Source organism: Rhinolophus sinicus, chromosome 9 (assembly GCF_057876585.1).
Source record: "Rhinolophus sinicus isolate RSI-liver-muscle chromosome 9, RSI-T2T, whole genome shotgun sequence".
In the NCBI taxonomy this organism is placed as follows: domain Eukaryota; kingdom Metazoa; phylum Chordata; class Mammalia; order Chiroptera; family Rhinolophidae; genus Rhinolophus; species Rhinolophus sinicus.
The window spans coordinates 22,343,932-22,357,086 of NC_142509.1; the positions used below are offsets into that span (position 1 = coordinate 22,343,932).

The window sequence follows — 13,155 nt, forward strand, 5'->3', positions numbered from 1 at the left end:
ACGGGGAGTGGATGTTTGTGCTCTTACAGTTCCTGGATCCCATGTGTTCTAGAACCTTCCTTCCTAAGGTAGGACTTTTTGTTTTATTTTTAGTTTTTAAATCCATTTCAGCATCCTGGCAAACAGTAAGTGAAAACTTTGGTCAATGCAGAAACAGAGCAGTGTGTCCATTTCACCAAATACCTGGGCATCTGATCAGAGATGTGGGAGCCCCCTCTATGTGGAGGGGGCAGGCAGAGGCAGAAGGGAGGGAAGCTGGGCAAATCAAGGCTTTCCAAGCCTGATGGGGAAGAATCTTCTCCCCAGCTCCAGGGAGAGTGGCTTGGTGCTTTGAGAGAGTTACAGGTGGAGTCTCAGGCAGAAAACCTGGCCTTAGCAGTGACAGGGGTGGTGTCCACCAATTTCTGGATCTTTCAGCCTTGTTGGGACAGGGATTTGGGGCTGAGCTGCTGTGAACCGGTGTGTACTAGGCTCAGCACCCCCTGTCCTGCCCTCCCTCGATGACTGTCATTTGACATATTGTTTAGTGCTGCCCATGTTCCCCTGTGGGCAGAGGAAGGTGGGAGGGCTCCTCAGAAGAGACCATAAAGCTGTGGGTCAGGGGCTACCCACTGCCCCCAAATTTGGAGAATCCCCTCTCCGGCCTCAGTTTTCTCCTTTCAAATGGAGATACCAGGTTGAGGCTATAGATTCAAGGATCACGTATGGAATTGCTTAGTAAAGGACCCCGCATGTAGTAGGCTCTCAAGAAATGGTGTCTGGTTTTGATGGATGCGGAGCAGACAGCCAACGCAGTGCGGCGACTCGCCCAAGGTCACATCGCTGGGGAAGTATCCGACCCCGGGCGGCCTGAGTCTAGCGGGTAGGGGTTTGTCTGGAGTGAGCCTCGCAGAGCGCTGTTTGGAGGAGCGGACGTGGGCGGGAAGGGCTTCTATTTTGGAGCGGGTTGAGAGAACCGCGATCCGCGGAAGGAGCTAGGTCCCTCCACGGGCTCCCTGCACCCCAATCACCTTCCTGCGACCCTTCCCGGGAGGGGCGTCCCGGGCGAGTAGGGGGAGGTGGGAGGGGCGGCGGGCGGTTACCTCATCGCCACCTCCGGGAGGCTCTGCTCGTTCGCTCGCGCCGCCGGCTGGTGCAGCGACTCCGGGCGCCGGAGCGAGAGAAGGAGGGAGGGACTGAGGCGCCGAGGGCAGCGCCGTCCCCCGGGCCCGGCTCTGCTGCGGGACCCTCGCGGCGAGGAGGTCGGACCTTGGTGCTCCGCGCGGCCGGCGGCGCCTCCAGTAGCGTTGCGGAGCGGAGGCGGTGTCTGCGCGCGGCGCGCCGGGTCTGTTCTCTCTGTGCTTCTTCTGCACCCGCCGGAGCTACTCTTTCGTCCGCCGTCGGCCTTCTCGGCTGTCTGTGTGCCCGCCTACTGCCTGCTCTGTCCTCGCCTGGCTTCTCCGGGCCTCAGTGTTACGGGTAGCGATGCGGAGCGCGGCGGGGCCGGGACGCACCGGGCAGGGCGCGCGGGGCGCACGGCCCGGCGCCGGCGCCTGAGATTTTCCAGCACGGGGCGCGGCAGTGCGCGCCGGCCATGGGGGGCAACCTGCGGGTGGCCGTACTGGGCGCCCCGGGCGTGGGCAAGACGGCTATCATCCGCCAGTTTCTGTTCGGTGACTACCCCGAGCGCCACCAGCCCACTAACGGACCGCGCCTCTACCGTCCCGCAGTACTGCTCGACGGCTCCGTCTACGACCTGAGCATCCGCGACGGCGACGCCGCTGGCCCGGGTCACAACCCCGAGAGTCTAGAGGTAGCGGTTCCAAGGGCGAAGGAGCATGTGACAGCGTGGGGAGGGGTGGTGGGGATACTCGGTGCACACGTGCTTGTCCGCACGGACAGCCCCAGGGTGCCCACATGTGTTCGTGGATTGAAGGATGGATGTGTGTGTCCTGGTGTTTGTGTGTCTCAGCCCTTCTCGCCGGCCTGGAGCCTCACAGGACCAGGCCTGAGGCCGGGCGATTTTGCAAACTGGCTTTTTCTCACTGGCGTAAATGCTTCTGTATTTACCAGCCTCCGCTGGTGGGTCTGGATCAGTGGGTGGCAGAGCGTGGTCGTGTCTCCCTAAGGGTGAGCGTTGAGTGTTTGGGGCCTTGAGCAGAGCTTTAGTGAAAGAAGTTGGGGCCAGATACAGGGGTGTACTTTGGGGGGGGGGGCATTCTCTGCTCCTTTATTCCTGTGACCTGGAGCAAAGTCTCCTTTAGTAATTTATGCTAAGTCAAGAACAGACTGAATCCTTGGAGCTGGATGCCTCCGAGAGGTGAAGAAGCAAGAGCAGACTGGATTAAGTAGGGTTTCCAAGAGTGGGTGGCATTTAGACTGAACCTGTAAGGATGAGTAAAGTTTTGATTAAAAGAAGTGGCAAAAGCATTCCAGGTGGAAATAAGAACGTGTGCTTAGGCCCAGAGGCCTGAGAGTTTACAGGCTCCGACAATCAGTGGTCTCTGAGGGCCCAGTGCTTTGGAATTAGTATTAGGAGAAGTAGTAATCTGCCAGGGTTTAGAGGGAAGCAATTGACTCCTGTTGAGCTGTGGGAAGCGGGGAAGAAGGAGGGGGAAACTAGAGGGTGGGTGGAGAGGAGACCTAGAGTGAAAGAGGGCTGGTGGTGACTGACCGGTTTCAGGCAGTTTGGAAATGTTTACCCTGATGGCCATGAGGACAGTCTGGCCCAGGAACTTGGGGGCCGGGGCCCACAGATGAGGATGGGTATGGCAGAGGCCTGAGGATGCACTATGGGGTTAGGCCCCTGCGAAGGTCAGGACTTGGAAGAGTGGGAATGGGGCTCTGACAAAACCCAGCCTCCCGCCCCCAGGAGTGGCTGGACCCTAAGGACTGGAGCTTGCAAGACACGGACGCCTTCGTGCTAGTTTATGACATCTGCAGCCCAGACAGCTTCGACTATGTGAAGTCACTGCGGCAGCGCATAGCGGAGACCAGGTGGGCATGCAGCTGGAGGTGGTGGGGGAGTTTGCCAGTCTGACTGGGCCTTTGCCTGAGGGGAGTGGGTGGGCTCTTCCTGTGTCTTGGGCCTGGTCTCAGGCCTGCCGGGCTAGGCCTTTTGCCATGGGAAGGTCTTTGGGCCACACGCGTCTGGTGTTTGCTGGGGGCCTCTGGCTGCAAAAGGGGAATCTCCTGAGTGTATATGCCTACTGGGGGGAATTCTCTGGCCGTGGGGTCCCTGGCACCACGGCCCTCATTCCCATCTGGCCCCCAGGCCAGCGGGCGCACCCGAGGCGCCCATCCTCGTGGTAGGCAACAAGCGGGACCGGCAGCGGCTGCGCTTCGGGCCTCGGCGCGCACTGGCCACCCTTGTACGCAGGGGCTGGCGCTGCGGCTACCTCGAGTGCTCTGCTAAGTACAATTGGCACGTGCTGCGTCTCTTCCGGGAGCTGCTGCGCTGCGCTCTGGTGCGTGCCCGCCCTGCGCACCCAGCCCTGCGCCTGCAAGGGGCATTGCATCCGGCGCGCTGCAGCCTCATGTGACCTAATTCCATCACGAAGACCATGGGGGAGATGGACAGTTTGACTGCAACCACCAAGGACCTGGATTGGATGAGCTTGCCCAACTTCTCTTGGATTGGACAGAAGTGTCCTCCCTGATTGGATAAGGAAAGCTCCTACCCAGTCTCCTGGGCGACAGGCCTCTCTTTGAATCTCATTGGACCCAACCAGGCCCAAGACTTTTTGTATAAGATCAGTCTTTTCTGGGACCTCATTGGGTCACGGTCCCATTGGATGGAATGGACTTGACTATGAATCTGATTGGAAGCTCTCTAACTGCTACTGGAGCCATTGGACAAATTGTTAAGTCACACCTCTCCCGAGCTAATAAAGGGGGAAACAATTCAAGTGCATCTGGCATTGCTGGGACAGGCAGGGTAGTCTTAATTGTGGAGATGAGAGCTGCCAGGCAGTTAACTCCAGAATCCCAACATTTAATGAGGGCCCTCAAAGGGGTATGATGGCCCCCAGAGTGAATTCCCAAGAAGCAGACACAAGTGGCTGGAACAAAACTTTACTGTCAGGCTCTTCAGGGCCACAGGACCTCAGGAGGGGTCCTCACTGGACTGGCCCAGCCTCCTCTAAGGCATTCAATAATATTAGTAATTAAATAGCAACACTCATCCCCCAATCGGAATGTACAGCAGAGGTCCCATTGTGCCATGTGGTCCCAAGGAGTCTGGTCCCATGAGGTCTGGTACCCGAGAGACATGGGGTTGGGGGATATTCCCTGATGCAGAGGGGTTAAGGCCACAAAGGAAAAAGAGAAGGAATGAAGGCCTGGGGGGTAGTAGCTAGGCTGGTCCATCACATCCAGGAATCTGGCTCAGCCCTTGGGCTGACCGAGTGCAGGGCGTGCCAGGCCCCGGGCTCTGTGGGTCCAGATGGGCGGCGGGGGCCCCTAAGTGTGGGGATTCGTGAGGGTTTTCGGTCTGGCTGTGTGTCCATCCGGCCCCGTGCCCAGGTCCTTGGGGACTCAGAGCCAGCCAGGGGGCTCCCAGATGCATCTGGCAGCACCCCAACACCAGGGCAGGGGCTGCCTTCATCGGAAGAGCTGGACAGGGCTGGACCTCGGTGCCCAGGTAGCCCATTGGTCATCCGGCCCGAGTCCCCCGGTTGGCCACACTTGACAACCAGGATGCTGAGGGACGAGGAGGAAGAGCTGGAGGAACAGTAGGCTGAGTCAGGAGCTGGAGGGTCTGGGGCCCGAGCTGGGGGAGGGGCTGGTTCTGTGGGGGCTCCACCAGCAGCAGCCTCAAGGGCTCGGGCGTTGGCTAGGAACTCCTCTTCCAGGCGCCTGAACAGTTGCTGTTCGTGCTGCGGGTCAAGCTGCAGTGGGGTGCGGAAGACACTGGCCGGTGTGCTGCCCAACTCTGGACTGGGGCTGGAGACCCGGGCCGGCCGGGGGGCTGCAGGGCTGCGGGCACGGGGAGTCTGGGGGCTGCTCCTGCCGGAGCCCCCACTGCCTCTGCCCCACGGCACCCACGAGTGCTGCCCATCTCGGTCCCTCCGCACAAGCAGCATAGCCTGCTCCTCGCGGCTCTGGCTCCGGGCCCGTCGGGCTGGGCTGGGGGCTGACATCTGGGCTCCTCTGCCTCCTGGGGCCCCCCGGGGCCGCCCCCGATCTAGCCGGTCTCGGGACTGGCTGCGAGGGGCAGGGGGCCGCCTCAGGGAGGCCGGGGCACCTGTTGTCAGCCTCCGGCTGGGCCGCTCCCTCTGGGGACCAGTGCCTGAGTCGTCACTGCGGGCACCAAGGGGGCCACTCTGGGCTGAGGAGGCTGAGGAGTCGCTGTCCCCGGAATAGCGTCGAGAGCGGGGATGGGGGGGAAGCTGGTCTCGGGCTCTGAGGCAGGGGAACAAGAGAGAGAGATGGGCCATCACGGAAAGAGGACTGGCATGCGGAAAGGGCAGGGAGAGGAATGAAGAAGCAGATTTGTGGTTGGTAGGGGGTGGGGAAGACACCTGTGGTGCTTTGGCGGGTGTTGGTGGGGGCTGTCAAAGTTTTCTGTGTGTCCTGGGGACTTCCAGGGAGAAGTGAGAGATTCTGCAGTAGCTTCCTGCAGCCAGGGCCCCCACCCCCACCCCAAGGCAGAGGAAGAAGCAAGGCCTCTAGGGCCCTAAGCTCCGGGTCCCCAGCCTGCCTGTTTCCTGGGCAGGCCAGAGGGAAGCGGGGTTGGACTGGCCACCACCCAGGCCCAGGGCCCGCCTCAGCTGTGTTGTTCATTTGGTTGAGTTGCCATGGAGAGTGGAAGCCAAGCCAGTCCCCACCCACGGGAACTTTTCCCAGGGTGTGAGTCACTCTGGAACACAGCTCCTTCGTCATCCAGTCTAGGGAGGACGCCCCCACCCTCTACACCCTTCACCCTCATGTCCTCCTGCCTCTTACCTGAGTGGGGTCTCAGATCCCTCCTTTGAGCTGCGTAAGCTAATGGGTGTCACCTCAGGCCGGGAGCCCCGGCGCTCACCCCCTGGGGCTGGGCTGCCAGCTCGGGGGCTGGGAGTGGGTGACACCCTCTGGGGGGAGAAGGTGCGGGTCCTTGGCTGGGGTGGGCGGTGGGCTGGAGGGAGAGAAGAGAGGTGGTACGTGAGGGGTGGAGCCACAGAGATGCGCCTGCGGCCTGCCTGCCCCTGCCGTGGGCACTGACCTGTGGAGGAGCAGCGGCAAGGGTCATGCTTGTCCAGGTAGTGCTCCAACGTGTCCCAGCCGCCACCCACGCGTACCATCACGTGGCTTCTCAGCACCTGTGGGAGCCCAGCAAGGGCAACTCACAGCCTGTCCCGTGGGCCTGGCAGCCCACCCCCTGGGCTGCCACCTGCCAGGCAGCCCCTCTCTCTTACCCGCACGAAGATGAGCACGCTGGAGTCTCCCACGCGGTACTTCCCCTCTGAGACCTTGATCATGGGAAATTGGTCTGGGCAGGTGCAGTGGCCCAGGATCTCTCTCACCTAAGGCCAGCGAGGAAAGGCTGGAGGTCAGGGGTCAAGTCCCTCCTCCTGGAGCCTGACGTCAGTGACCCCAAGGTCAGGAGGAAGTCCAGCGAATGGGGGCATGGACTGTGTTGCCCCATACTTGGGTGCAGCCTCTATACTTGACCTTCCATGAGCAAGCCTTCCCCTCTGGCTATCAGGGGTCAGGGAACCAACCAGATGGTGGTCAGACCAGGGCCTGGGACCCCAACGAGGCACCTCCCCACAGCCCCTGAACCTGGGGGAGCCCTGGAGCTGTCCTCACTCTCCCTTCACCCACTTCACAGACACGAAGGCTGTGAGGCCCACAGGGAGGCCAGGTCCTGGGAGGAGGCAAGTTACAGGACATGAGTGCAGGGGGCCCACATCATACTGAGACGGGGTGCCACAAATGTGGGGTACAGCACACACCAACATGCACACACAAGCCACCCGCCTGGCATGCGTACATCTGCCCACATGTGCCTCCAGGCCCAGAGCTGCCAGGCTGGCTATGTGGGCAACCCCGCCTGCCTCCACACCCACAGCGGAGCTGGAGGAAATGAGCAGGTGGAGCCTCTGGTGACCCTGGCCCAGGACAGGGGTGGGGTGGCAGTCTCTGCCCACGCCATCCGGCTACCCCCCTCCAGGATGGACACATCATAGTCCTAATCCCTTGATAAGAAGCTGCGGGGGTGTCAGGGACACCTAAGTCTTCGGAGGAGGAGGAGGAAGCTGGGGGCATGCTTTGGCACCTCCTATGCGCAGAGTAGAATAGAACTAAGTCTGCAGCTCCAGCAGCAGCAGCAGCTGTGGGCTTGGCTTCCTAGATAAGTGATATGCCCAGGGCCCTGGGGAATGTGAGGGGCCTGCAGATCCCCTGAGAACTTCCCTAGGAACTCACTGAGTACCTACTGTGTGCCAGGCACCTTGCCGAGGGCCAAGCACCACCAGCACCCACTCAACCTCAAGCTCCGTGCTGTGGTGGATACAACTATCTAGCACTCGGTTGAAGGAACATAGGAGGGGCTCAAATCATGTGGCCCCTGGATGAAGGAATACACAGCACTTATCTGGTACCTAGTTAGCACATAAAGAAGGGGTGTAGTCATGCATGGAGCCCAGATTTTATCCCAGGCCAGCTGGGCCATGTGACTGCACCGTGTACCTCTTCCTCTATGGGCCTGCTCATCTTCTCGGGGCCAGGTGTACACCTGGTGCTCCACACATGCACCCTTTCCATGGGGCAGGCTTTCCTGTGGATAGGTTCAGGGACTAGTGGTGGGCACTGGCTCTGCTGTCTGGTCCCTGGCACAAAGCGCAGGGTAAGATCATAGCAGGGGCCAAGGGACTCACCAGCTCATCGAGGTTGCGCAGGTCGCTGGGCGTCATGCGGGGCCCACGGGTGGGAACCCCCGGAGCAGCGGCAGTTTCTTCAGTGTCCTCAGCAGTGGGGGCATTGGGGGCATTGGGGGCCGAGGGTGCTGCACGTAGCTCCTGCTCAATCTCCTGTTCGAACTGCACGAGGCGAGGGGCGAGCAGGCCGAGGCGGGCCCCGCGCCGTGCCACCTCCAGCAGGCAGAGCACCACGCTTTTCTCATTCTTCCGTAGCACCAAGTCCTCGGTCTCAAACATGAGCACTTCGGGCACACCGAGCTCTGCGCGGCACCAGCCGATGAAGGTGGCCACGTTGTCACGGGCCATGAAGGAACCGGGTGCCACACTGTGTGCCTGGAAGGCCACACCGCGGGCCGGGCGGGCAGCAGCCAAAGCACGGGCGGCCTCAGTGACAGCGTTGGCATGTTGGCACAGGGTGGTGCCTGTAGCCAGCCCCGTCAGGAAGCCATCGCCACCACCGGGCAGCCCCAGGCCATATAGGGCGTTGAGCCACTCGGCTAGATCCTCCTTCATGGCCTCCACGTAGGCCTCGCTGGAGCGGAATGGCCGCACACTCTTGGCTGCGGAGCCTGCGATGCCCGCCACTGGGTCCGCCATGCCCGGGCCAGCCGAGTCACTGTGGGCAGGGACACAAGTCAGGATTGCTGGAGGACCCAGAAAGCACTCAGTACAGACTAAGTCATTGAACACCAGCACCTGCCTGTCATTTCAAGCCAAATGCCTGGGTTTGAGCCCCAGCTGTGAGAAACTTCTCTGCACCTTTGTTTCTTGGTTGACAAAATGGGCACAATAATATTACTTCCTCTTGCACCTAATGGAATAATTTTTATAAATAACTTAGTGTCCATAAGTGTTTGTTGTTTCACTCTTGGGGGGGGCAACTGGGGGACCCGGCTGAGTGCTCCCTCCCAGGCAGGGAGGAAGCTCATGCTTTCTGCCCTTTGTGATAGGGTTGGGGGGGGGGGGAGAGAGAGAGAGAGATGAAACCCACAGCTTCGGACTCACAGTGGACAGGAAAGGAGCCCAGGTCAAAACTCAGAAAGGGGTTAGCTCCATTGCTCAGGGATGCTGCCGTCCCCACCTCCTCCAGGAAGGTCCAGGGTCCTCCCTTAGCCCCCTTCCCTAAGTGTCATTATAACAAACGACATAGCAGTAATAGTAACAGCAACCGCACTGACCCTGGCCAGGGCTGAGCGCGCTGTGATATTATCTCCATTTTACAGATAAGGAAACTGAGGCGCAGAGAAGGTATAAACTCCGTCAAGGTCGCGGAGACCAATGGATGGCGGAGCCAGGCGAAGCCGCCGCGTTGACTATCCCAAACATGATCGGCAGCCGGCTGGCCGGAGCCAGGCCCCGCCTCCGAGGAACCTCCCTAGAGCCCAAGCCGGAGTGTGCGGCGACGACTCGGAATGGCCTCCGCCAGCCCGGCCTGTCCTTCCGGACTTTGGCCCAGAGAGGGTACAGGGCCGCCCAAGGTCACACAGCCCCAGGGAACAGAGGCCGCGCCGCAGCCCGGTTCCCGGTCAGTGCGCATCGTCAAGGCGGGGCGGTGCTGGGGTCCCGCGCTCACCTGGCTCATCCCGCGGCCTCGGGGAGCATCGCCCCGGCTGGGGCCGGAGCCGGGCCAGGCCGCCGCAGAGAGCCGCCTCCGGAGCCACAGCGGATCCCAGTCCCGCCGCCGCTTCACTGCGCTCACCGTCTCCGCCCCGCCTCCCTGGAATTCGGATCAGGCCCGGAGGGGCGGGTGGGGCCGCGAGCTCTTAAAGGGACCGCTCAGTTCCCCGGGCCGGCCGGGCGGACTGGGGGAGGAGCTGGAGTCTCCTGACTGGGGGACGGGCCCGGAACCCGGTCTGTGACGAGAGTGCCTGGCCCTCCCGGCCCAGGCCAAGGTCCGAGGCCAGGGCCCCCAGGCAACTCTACCAGCCCAGAAGTCCCATCCCCACCCAGGCTAGTCCCACAGTCCCTCCACCCTCGTTGGTCTTCTGGAGAGGGATTTGGCGCTTCTAATTGCAGCCTCTCCCCCCTATAGTGGTCTCCCTGGAGAAGGCCCCACGGCCTGTTCCCAAGATAACTCAGGAAGCGGTTGAGGCCAGGGGCTGCAAAGTCACCTCCGGCTGGGGTGGACCTCCCTAGGTCAGATAAATGAGGAGTGGCGAGCTTTCTTCAGGCAGTGCCGACCTCAGGGGGTGGGAGGACGGCCCCCATTATGCCCACTCAGGATGTCCTGCTCCACACTGAATGTTCATTTTAAACCCTGAGTTTAGGGGTACACGTTTCTCAGATGAGGACACTGAGGCTCAGAAGGTAGGTGGGTGACTAAGGCCTAGGGTCCCCTGACCCCGTGATCCCAGCCCTGGCAGGAGAGAGCCAGACTCAACCACTTCTGGCCGCCTAGGTCAGGCAGTGATTTAAGAGGAGAGGAGGGTAAGGGGCTGCCTGGGTTAATCCCCTGCTGGCTTCTTTTCAAACTGCAGAGGAGGGCCCTGGCTGGGATCAGCGGGAAATCCTGCCCCCTGCTGCTGCCGGCTGGGCGGAGACATCAGGACTGCCTGAGCCGCAGCCTTGCTGGCCTGGTGGGGCCAGCTTGGCAGGGGAAGCACTGCCAATAATAGCCAAGGCTTAGAGCTTTAATAAAGCTCCTACTGTGTGCCAGGCCTGCTCTGTGCCCTAGACCTGAAGGAACTGGTGAGTCACCTCTATGAGAGATACTTTTATGCCCAAACAAGGGCTTAGTCAGGAGAGCAGCTGGAGCCAGGGTTTGAACATGAGTGTTAGGGGTATACCCTCATTTTAGGATCAGGGGCATTTGTTGAGTACCTACTGTGTGCCAGATCTCCTGGTGCCAGGCTGCTCACATGCATCATCTCGTTGGGTCCTCATGACCTTTCAAAAAGTGGGCACTCACCCCAATGCCTTGGCTACCCAGGTGGTGCAGGTTCTGCTCTACCCTCTCCTCCAGGCTCTCCCCCCACCACGAGTGAGGAAGGCCCATAACTAGTAATAGTAATGGCTGACAGTATGTTGAGTCTCTTGGCACTGAGAGCCAAGAGCAGACAGCACAGAACAAACTGAACTAGTTCTTAGGGCTTGGGTGAGGTGCTGGGGAGGAGACAGAGGTGGAGCTAGGTGAAAGGCAGCAGTATTCTGGAGTGCAGGGGTGGAATGGGCCTGTAATTTTGAATCAGTGATCAGTACAGGAGGTGAGGCAGAGAGCTGTGTGGATATCTGAAAGGAGAGGTTTTCAGGTAGAGGGGACAGTCCGTGCAAAGGCCCTGAGGTGGGCTTGTGCCTGGTGTGTTCAAGAAAGAGTGACGAGGCCCCATGAGGTTGGAGTGGAGGGAGATGGAGGAGGCGATGAGGATAGAGAGATGGAGGCAGATCGAGTGGGCTTTGTAGTCCATACCTCTTTCCAGGCACATGAGAGCCATGGAGGGATTTAGAGCAGGGGAGGAGTGTGACCTGACTTTGGTCTAAGGATCCCTGTGGCTGCTGTGGTGGGCAGGGCAGGAGCTCTGGGGGAAACCAGGAGGTGCCGGAGGGGTTGGTGGTAAGATTTGGATTCTGGCTGTATTTTGAGGGGAGAACTGATGGGATGTGCTGGTGAATTAGGTGTGAATATGAGGACGGAGTTACGAATGCCTCCCAAGTTGGGACTGCTGATACCCAAGGAGGAGAAGACTGCTAAAGATGGGTTTTGGGAGGAATTACTTAGTGTGTGGATACTAAGTAATTTAATCCTCAAAATAATCCTATGAAGTATGATGCTTTTATGTGTGCTCATTTTACAATTTGGGGACACTGAGGCTCAGAGTGGGCAAAGGATGTGTGTGGTCAGCAGCTGTGCAGGAGTTTGACTCCCGCTTATATTAATCTTGCTGCACTGCAGGGCTCTGGACACAGGAGAGATCCCACTGAACCCAGGCCCTGCTAGTGGTCACTGGGTGAGATGGTTAAGTTCCACCTGTAAAATGGGACAGCAGTAGTCGTCATGTCATAGACAAGTGAAGAATGATACCCTTACTCGTCTTAGTGCAGCCAGGGCATACAGATGTGCACTACTCTTCTGAGGACATGGGAACCAAGTGGGGACTTTCTCCTCCCTATCTCCAGTCCCCTGAGCTGTGGTCTGAGGCCACAGAGGCCCACTCCAGACCATAGACTCCAACATTCTGATTCTAGGACATCTGGCAGGTGTGATGCTGACTGGTGTGGCCAGACCCCTGGCCCAGGCCATGGAGGTCCTTGGCTTTCACCCCTTTTGTTGTGTGGCAACCTCTCCTGTTCCTTGCAGGACCAAGGGAAGCCATAGAAACTGCTGGAGGGATAAGAGATTTGGGCGATGGTTATCCTGAGCCCGTCCCAACAGATCCCAGAGGCCACGGTGGTGTACCAAGTGTTGTGGCTCCAATGCAGGCTCGGTCTGGCTTGGCTAGTGGGCATGTGGCCAGATTTCTGCTGAGGGCCAGGGAGCAGCCCGCTCAGCCTTGGTTGCAGCTGGATGTCGGAGGATGGCCATGCAATGTTCAAGCAAAGTCCTCACTTGGCAGGCCGCAGTGCTGGTGCTGGGCAGCTCGGGTGCTGGGCAGCTCGGGTGCTGGTTGGGTCCACTTGAAGCTCTCCAGTCTGGACTGATCCTGTGAGCAGAGCCCAGGATGTGTGAGTGACCCGCAGGGGGTTTCAGGCTGCTCTGTCCAGATGTAGGTCCAATCATGACAACTGCTTCTGCCCTGGCTGTGGGACAAGTGCCCCCAAACTTCTCTGAGCTGCCTCTTGTGCCCTCCATGAGAGAGAAGCAACACCAGAAAGCTCAAGAGGGCCTGCTTTCCAACTTGCCTCCATCACTCTCTGCTCACTGCTCACCTGCGCCTGGCAGCTGTCAGGAGTCGGGCAGGATTGGGGCAACTTGAGAGCCAGCTGTCAGCCTGTGACTGGTATCTGGGTGCTTGTTTCCCAGTTACACTGGCCCCACTCACTGCGTTGTCCTTGACCCCACAGCGGCTGCAGCCCTGGGGCCCCCTGTTCCTTCCCCTGGAGCAGGTGAGCCGCTCCCTTCAGGCCTTTGCCCACATGTGGGGCATAGATTAGTCGCCCCACTGACCTCACAACCTTTGCCCAGGCCTGTGGGGTGTGGCCTAGTGGGATCACTGAGCAGTGCTGGAAATTTTTCTTCTGACCAGGAGCTGAGAATTTGGAGCAGGGTGTGGAAACGAGGCAAGACTTTTTCTCTGACTTCTCCCTCCACCTCTCCTCTTCTCTCCTGCCCCTGCCC

At 59.9% G+C, this 13,155-nt stretch overlaps 2 protein-coding genes across 3 annotated transcripts; one reads left to right on the plus strand and one right to left on the minus strand.

Annotated features, from left to right (window-relative positions):
- The first annotated feature begins 567 nt into the window (after window positions 1-567).
- On the plus strand, window positions 568-3,887 carry RASL10A (RAS like family 10 member A). 2 transcript variants are annotated; one of them, XM_074321389.2, is made up of 4 exons: window positions 568-862; window positions 1,710-1,792; window positions 2,852-2,976; window positions 3,254-3,887. In XM_074321389.2, the coding sequence occupies exons 1-4, from the start codon at window positions 772-774 to the stop codon at window positions 3,519-3,521; spliced, it is 567 nt and encodes a 188-aa protein (XP_074177490.2). In that variant the 5' UTR covers window positions 568-771; the 3' UTR covers window positions 3,522-3,887. The 2 variants fall into 2 exon arrangements, with proteins under 2 accessions (XP_074177490.2, XP_019598688.3); XM_019743129.3 differs by lacking the exon at window positions 568-862 and having other exon boundaries at window positions 949-1,792.
- A 150-nt stretch (window positions 3,888-4,037) lies between these two features.
- GAS2L1 (growth arrest specific 2 like 1) lies at window positions 4,038-9,637 on the minus strand. The gene is made up of 6 exons (XM_019743127.3): window positions 9,457-9,637; window positions 7,842-8,499; window positions 6,378-6,485; window positions 6,185-6,281; window positions 5,926-6,097; window positions 4,038-5,382 (listed from the first exon to the last, which is right to left on the minus strand). The coding sequence occupies exons 2-6, from the start codon at window positions 8,478-8,480 to the stop codon at window positions 4,347-4,349; spliced, it is 2,052 nt and encodes a 683-aa protein (XP_019598686.2). The 5' UTR covers window positions 8,481-8,499; window positions 9,457-9,637; the 3' UTR covers window positions 4,038-4,346.
- Between the last annotated feature and the right edge of the window lie 3,518 nt (window positions 9,638-13,155).